Below are 8443 nucleotides of genomic sequence, written 5' to 3'. Positions count from 1 at the left end.
TGAATTTTTGTATGTTATAACATGTTAAAAGCATATATGTTAATAATATATATTTAATAATATATATATATTTAATTTACATTACAAGCACATACAAGCAACATAACATATAAACATTTTGTTTGAAGTATATATGTTTTTCTTATTCATTTTCTTTTTCATTTTAAACACGTATCTTCTCATTCAGGAAAGGTCTCAGACTGTTGTACCTACTGTATATAATAATACACTGACAGAATTTGGGATGGCTATATATATATATCTATATATCTATGTAAGAATATAAGCATACATACATAAACATACATATTTGTATGTGATGGACATATATGTGTATATATAATATATGGAAATGTTCCAATTTGTAATAGGTTTCATAATTTCATTATTTTTACATAGGCTATCTATCTATCTATCTATCTATCTATCTATCTATCTATCTATCTATCTATCTATCTATCTATCTATCTGTCTGTCTGTCTGTCTGCCTGTACTTTTTATTCTGAGTGAATGAGTTTCCCTCTTGGCTGTCCGGTAGACTACAACTCCCAGGGATCCTTGACTGGCACTAATCTGGTCATATGACCAGGAAGCAGGAGCAGGTGGTTGGTGGTCATGTGATGTTGTTAGCCGAGGCTGAGGAGCAGCATCATCTGAGCTGAATCACAGTATATCTCCCTACGTTGAAAGGTAAAGCTGGAGGAATCCTCCTTTTCTCCCTTTGTTTTTCTGCCTTTGACAGATGCTGCAGCCTCACACAGAGACTGACGAGAGGGAGGAGAGGGGAGGAGGGAGGGAGGCAGGGATGAGGGGGATGGGAGGCCATCAGGGATGCCTCTCCGTTGCTTTCTGCAGACAACAAGGAAGCACAGATGTTTGCAGTGCATGAATCTATCTCCTGTAAACACAGTGAGGATTGTGTGTCTTTGGATTGATGCCATGTTATTGAAGATATCCAGAGATCTGATAGAGAAGAGGAGGGATATATGAGGGTGTTACATGTAGTTCCTCTTGTAATATAAGGGCCATCATGTTGTTCTTCTGGCAGGAGGACAAACATGGATGATTGTTGTTTTCTATTTTACTACTCCTCTCCTCTCTTATCCTCTCAAGCTTACAGAAATGAGCTTCATGTTTATCATTTTCTTTGGTATCTATGAGGTTTTAAACCAGTCAGGCCTTTCAATGCATTCACATATATGAGTAAAGTGAGGGCAGGGAGGGTTTCTACTGACCTGGTCAAATTAATAAACACAAATCTGGTGGAAGCATGTTCAGCTCAGTGGACCCAGTGTTAAGGTTTGAAAAAAGAAAACGCTGAAAATCATCACAGCCATTAAATAAGATGGAAAATCACATGTCATCTACAAGCAACTATAGCCACATCAATTTTGATAAGGCTTATGCTACAGGAACTCTCATGTCTTTATGATAAATATGAAGCTACAGCCAGCAGCTAACTAGCTTAATTTAGCATAAACAGCTAGCCTGGCTCTTTCCAGAACTAATTACGTTTTTACACCTGAATTGGTGCGAATAAACAGGGTTTTTTTTATGCGGTAGAGACAAGTTTGTCCTTCTGTTCAGACTGAGAAGACAGACGTGCAGCAAGCAACGGTATCACGTGCAGTTACAGCTGAAAAATATTATGAAATAATAATATAAAACTTTTTTCTTAATATCAGATTTAAAAAAAAAATGTAGCCCTAATACTTCGTTGTACAAAACTGCGTGTTTAATGAAAATAAATATTATTTTTACCCACCACTTATTTCATTTGGTTACTTTGTTCCTAAAAGTTACAAAGTAAGGTTTGCTGAGAAATCCTAATCTGACCAATGAGCTTGCTCACCTGCCTGAGTGGGCGTCATTTTTTTCTCAACGTTTCAGGAAGAAGCGTTTTCTTCAGCTGGTGGACAATGCGGTCTAAATATTTAACAAGTCCAAACAAAAGGAGCGGCGCTCAGGAGAGGAAGGGTTTTACTGCTGAACTGACGACATTAGATACGTGTTTACTCACCGTGCTTCAAGTGTATCGAATGTTAGCATGTTGACGAGCAGCTGGAGGCTAACGCTAGCTTGATTGGCTATACTCATTAGAGAACAGCAGAACTTCAACAGTGTTGTTAATGACTTCGATGGATGAACTTCTACTGGGTGAGTACAGGTTTCTGTTTTTATGGAGCGGGATCAGGGATTTAAATCTTCAACAGTGTAATCCTTACCTCTCATATGTTGCACCTGCTGTAATGTGTGTGTGTGTGTGTGTGATAGCGTGGCCGCTGTGCCATTCATTATGAATTCTATAAATACAGTGATTGTGTGATCAGGTGTCGCCATCCATTCATTCATACTGTGTAGACCTGTAATGAGCTTTTCTCGGTGGCTATTTGTCCCATGCTAACTGCTACACAGTGTAGGCTAGCTTTGTGTTGGTGTGTTAGTGTTGGCTGAATAAAGCTAGTTCAGATGTTTGATAGTTGCCGTGGTCGTTTGAGTCCAGGACAGGCTGTTACATCAGAGGATAGGTTTGGAGGAGGGGAGTTACATGGTGAGCATCTCCACGGTGACAGAGCCATTGGATGTATACCTGGATCCCGGATCTATAAATGGCGCCCATTCAGTTCTATAGGAATTGCTCGCCTGGCGCATGTACAGAAAAAGTGTCTGGCTTCCGGCTTACTTCCGCGTTATGCTTAAAATTATCACGAGGGCTTTACTCTCTTACCTTTATATATATATTGAAAAGCATATTCAAACAGCACGTCTTTTTCTTTTTTTAAAGCTGCGCAGTGCTATCCTTATGTATAATTTGCAGTGTAGTTACTTAGAATTCTGTCTGTTTTCACTGTCGTCCACATGTATGTTACTTATTTCCATGGTTGAGCCTGAGAGCATTCCACTATCACAAGCCGACCCTTCAGTACAATACTGTCCTCTCCCTCCTATCTCTGCCTAAGAAACCATTTACGTATTTATAGTGGAACTTATCAAATAAATATGTGCTGATTTTGGTTTTTACACTGATATATTTGTCTATGATGATCATCTTTTTTTAATAATTGTCGTTATTGGATGAGTTTATAGACAGCTTGTACTCGCATCATCATCATTAGTTTTTCATACACAAATTCTTTCAGGCTGCATGGTGTGACTCTTATTAACACAATATTTCCACAACACTGCAGAATTTCAGTGTCCACAACTGTAGCTGTCACAGAACCCAGGTATCTTCATTAAGTACATTACTGTCCCAGATATTTGATTTGAAAAAGATAAAATAAATCAAAAAGATTTTTCTTTTTTATAGGAAGATTTAATTTAAATGATAATAAATGCCATAGAACATTTAGCATATTGTGTACTGAACACAATGACGACCTGGGGAGTAAAAGAGACGATGATTAGGACGTCCATAACTGTTCTTCCCCTCAGGGACCGGTGGGAGAAGGGGAGCAGGGTTCACCATCTCAGTCCACCACTGTTGACCCAGTGGACTGGAAGTCAGTTATAATTTTACCACACTGAGACAGTTTAAGCCATAAACTAAATGAATGTGGTTGAGTGAACTCCAGTCAGGATGAGACACAGAAACGATCAGGTAAATGACTTACAAAATTAAATTCACTGAAGAAAAGTGTTATGAGGTAGTTATAAAAAAATCGCCTGCAGTATCGTATCATGAATCCAGTCATTACGCGGCTAATATATTGATTAAAAAACAATTACATTGGAGAACAAAGGCTGACAAGTGACCCATAACTGCCACACAAAATCACAAAATCAAAATATTTTGATATGTGAAAACAAAAACTCTCCTTTATGTTGTTAATTACTTTTCCTACAAACTTCTGTACATCCGTATGGCGTTTGTATCAACCTAGCAAAATCCATGTGTATGTCATCAAGAAAAAAAAGCTTTTCTGGGCTTTTGAAAACTTTTACAAAGATTAAAAGTCCATGGCTTAAAAATATACAATATAAAGATTAATAATTGATTGTGTTTACAGCCGGAGGTGTCCTGTCAACAGTTTTAGCTATTGTGATCTATGGGAAAAATGTTTTTTGGGCTGCAGGGGATTTTTCGCTGCAAGTGGCCACTGGGAAAAATTGGCTGCAAGGCAGAGCGGCGGTGACATATCCAGTTCTTATAATAAATCCATAGGCCAATCACAATTATGCTAGGCTACAGGTCAAAGTGTATCCACAGGCTAACAAACTAGCACTGGCTCTGCTGTGATTCTGAGTGCCAGTCACTTGTGTATTCTTCAGAATATGAGCTGCTTTTCTTCAGTATAAATAAATAGTACAAAAATAAAAAAAAATCAATTACTGCTGCCGTGACAACAGCCTGTTATTCTCTATGTAAGAAGTCAATCTTAAATCTCTTATTATTTTGTGTCACTAAATATTTTATATAACTATAACCTCTGAAGTGAAGATAACAGATCTGTGCATGCTGGTGGCTGCCATTAACATTCCCTTGAGATCGCATATTTACCATATATATACTGTACATGTCATGTGATGCAAATGTCCGTGTGAAGCGTGGCATCATATCTACATACAGTAATGTGTTACAGTGTTGTGACTAGACTAGCGTCTGCGCTAGCTCAGGAAATCGATGTCCTGCTTAAGTCTTGATTGCATATGATCACATATGAGAAGGCTTTTCAGGATCAATGTTAACATTATTGATAAGAGCCAGCTTAATTCAGCAGTATGTTCCTGCCGGACAGTTTCAGAGCCACATTTCTAGGACCCTTTTCCACACCAGCGCCACCTAGTGAATGTGAGTGCTGGAGGCGGGTTTGAGGACCATACGTCTACGTAGTTTTAAAGGTTTATTCCAACCAAATGTTACTTTCTGTCTTTCTGTCAACTTTGTGTTTGCTAAGAGTTGCATGTTGGGTAGATTGTGTAATTAGCATGATAAGGTAATTATTAGATAAGAGAAAGATGGAATCATATGATATGGCCTTTGCAACCAGATATTTGAAAGGTTGGAGACACAAAGACGACTCTGGGGACACATTCAAGATTATATACTGTTTATACAATAATGAACAATAAAAAGGAAAGGAGAGAGAGAGAAAACACAACTAACATGTTAGAATACTAATTTAAGCAGTATCACGTTCCTGCAGTCGCCTACACAAGGCTGCATTTTCAGGACCACGGTTGTGTATTATCAATACAAATGTTTTATTTTATCATTTTAAATATGGCTTAAAAAAAAACTTCTTCTGAAGAATGTGAAATAGACCCTCTGGTTCTGCAGGAACACCCTACTCTCTAAATTAGATTAAAACTATAAATCTGAGAAATGCTACGAATTACTACTAATAATACATTTTATTTAGAGAGCGCTTTTTGAGATACTCAAAAAGATACTCAATCTTTGGGCTAATGACCGATCGGGGTGTGGCTGCGCTTTAACTCTCAAAAACACACAAAAGCTTGTTGACCTCTTATGACCTCTGACCCCTCTTAAGGATCCACATATCCTCCTCCTAACCGCAGCAGTTATGAAGCATTTCTTATCAGTCTGGGAACAGGACACTTGAGGTGAAGTGAGGTGACTGTTGATCTGGTTTACAGTCTGCAGTATTGACGTCTCCATGGCAACACACTCAGATATTCGGCCGTGTCATCAGAACACGAGATCCACGAGCCTCCATCGTGTGTGATGTTTACGCGTGGCGCCCATTCAGAGCCGCCATCTGTCGTGGTGTTTGTACAAATAAACCATCATCATTTGGCAATAGCTGTCACACTGTGTTGATCATTTCGCCAGCGACGATGCTAAAAACAACTCATGACTCAAGTATGAGTGTCTGAGTAGAAATATCTCCATGACAACTATTTGTTCACAGAGGAAGACTGTTGCATACAGGTTAAAGCTACAGAAAAGCTAGTAAGTGAACTTTGAGTTCAATAGCAGGATATCTTGACATGTTCTTACGGGTTTTCTTTATATTTTATCATCAACTCTTTGTGCATCTGATATATATTTTTTTGCTTTAAGTCTATTTCCTCTATTGCACGTGAATAACTACAGTGATTGTGTCTCGGGGTTGTGTGCACTACCAAAACACGACTGACCCACACTCAGTACTGAGCCTGAACGCATCCTGCGCAGACACAGAAGAACTGAAGCAGCTGCTCTGCTAACATGCTGCTTTTGCTGCACAGCCTGTGTAAACGTTGTGTTATTCACACAGTCAGATTAAGATGAGATGTTAGATCGACTCTTGGATTGGTGCCACATCAGCAGGTTAATGTGGTTCTGAAGAGGGAGCTGAGCCTCCAGGTGAAGACTCACCTGTGGTCAGGAGTTTTGGGGGTGTGACCAAAAGACTGAGATTAAAAGAGGCTGAAATGAGGATCCACTGGAGGTGGTTCATGTGTCTGATTAGGACGTTCTCTGGACACGTCCCTTCAGAGAATTTCTTGTCCAGCTGGACACACTGAAGGATTACATGTCCTATCTGACCTGGGAAAGTTTTGAGGTCTCCCAGGAGGAGCTGCAGGGTGTGGCGGGGGAGAAGGAGGTCTGGGCTTCTTTGATTAATCTGCTGCCACGACACACAGCTGACCTGGATGAGTGTTGGAACATTTAAAGATCAATAACTGCGTCTAAAACTTACCATTCATTTACCCTAGCCTTACCTTTTCATGGCTGAGCTGTCTGAAATAGTAGTAATTCATTTAGAGTCATTTTCTTATGTTTACAATGTAAGACTGGGTTGTTAATCTCATTTTTATTTTAGATTATGATTTTGGCTTCCAAAGGTTATGAAAACAAGATAATCAAGATAAAATGATTATTGTGTCGCATTGCTCCTGATTAGTTTGCTGGTTCAGAGACTTTCTATATATAGTCAGGAGAGACCATGTCCTGTTTGGCTGCTGTCCCACGCCCAGATATCTTTAACCTATAACGTCTATAACCAGAAAAACTACATCAGACACAGCGATTTTTGTTTTGAGATCTGTTTTTTTCTTTTTTGGCATTGCTTGATGTTATAGCTTTACTATCAACAAGCTGCTGCCAGGGTTGATGTGTTGCACACTAGGCTTTCTAAAACATTGTGAAATTCTATCTGTCTGTCTGTCTGTCTGTCTGTCTGTCTGTCTGTCTGTCTGTCTGTCTGTCTGTCTGTCTGTCTGTCTGTCGTCTGTCTGTCTATCTATCTATCTTATTTAATTAGATTTCTGCTGGATTCTATTTAAAGTTCAAGAAATTGCACTGTTAAAAGACAAAGTTCAGTAAATGTGTGGAGTTTCCAAAGTCAATGAGTAATCATGTCAAATAATCCTGATGATGAAAATGATAGTGATTATGATTTTTGCCATGATAGAGTAGCCCTTCTACAAGGTGAACACACTGATGTGTGATGTGTGTGCTGAATGTGTGTACGACGATGATGCTGTGGCTCAGTTCGCCCTGGATACTGTTGTGTAGATGAATTGTCGCACAGGCACAAAATGAAAATGTGTGTTAGTTGTTGTGATTGGAACACTGGCTGTTTTGCATTATATAACATACAACGTCATACTCATACTTCAACTTCACTACATACATTCATGATTTTTCTCTTTATTTTTTAAACCTGCCTCTGAACCGATCATGTCGCTCGACACGCAGGTCCTGCAGGATGTGTTCAGATGAAAGTCTGTGTCTCTTCAAACATACTACATACTGCAAGCCTGGACAGAGAAGGGTGTTATGGGTAACTGTAGGTCACTGGGAGTGGAGTGTTCGTGCACACCTACAAAATCTCAATAATGGTGTCATGAAAACCTTATTTTAGATGATTATTATTAGTATTCTGATATTTTTTGTAAGAGTATTGAAACAGTCCAGACCATTTGAGTCATGATATAAATCTTTCCATATACATACATTTATATTTATATAGAGAGATTTATACTTCAAAACAACCAATCAAAGACAGACATCAGTCAATTTTACATAGAAACAAACACATAGAAACGATTGGGGGTTGGAAAAATATCCTGAGAGCGTGTGAGATTATTTTTATGTTTTTACACAGGGATCATTGAAATTTGGATTTACTGAGCAGAGTTGATGCTCGCTGGAGCATGAGCATGCTCTGGACACTCCACGAGCTTTCCTCTAAGACCTCAGGCCAAAATATCTACATAGCACAGAAAACATCTCATTGGCAGATTGCCAGGAATATTCTGGAGCAAATTCATTTTAAGTATGAGATAAAGCCCTTTTCATTACAAAGATCCCAAGGCCTCTCCTGCAGCAGCAGGTACTCGTCGTCACGTCTGTGTACAACACCGCAGTATTACAGGATTTAATCAACTTTGTTGCCCCTAGCAGGACTTTACACCTTCAGTCTTGTTATGACACAAACATTTTCTTCCTGCCAGTGAGAAAATAATGGTGAGAAGGAACGTCGCGGCT

The 8443-nt window shown here is 39.0% G+C and overlaps 1 protein-coding gene across 4 annotated transcripts in view; it reads left to right on the top strand.

Moving 5' to 3' along the window:
* Positions 1–534: 534 nt before the first annotated feature.
* Positions 535–8443, top strand: part of tsnare1 (T-SNARE Domain Containing 1) — a 179824-nt gene continuing 171915 nt past the window's right edge. For 2 of the 4 annotated variants that reach the window (XM_056381150.1, XM_056381149.1), the window contains exon 1: positions 2006–2157. In XM_056381150.1, the coding sequence (XP_056237125.1) occupies positions 2143–2157 (15 nt within the window). In that variant the 5' untranslated portion in view covers positions 2006–2142. Of the gene's footprint in view, positions 691–2005; positions 2158–8443 lie in introns of those variants that run through there. The other 2 variants (XM_056381151.1, XM_056381152.1) reach the window with 2 other exon arrangements.

The sequence above is a fragment of the Seriola aureovittata genome, chromosome 7 (genome assembly GCF_021018895.1).
Source record: "Seriola aureovittata isolate HTS-2021-v1 ecotype China chromosome 7, ASM2101889v1, whole genome shotgun sequence".
Lineage (NCBI taxonomy): Eukaryota > Metazoa > Chordata > Actinopteri > Carangiformes > Carangidae > Seriola > Seriola aureovittata.
This window is presented reverse-complemented; position numbering and strand designations above follow the sequence as displayed.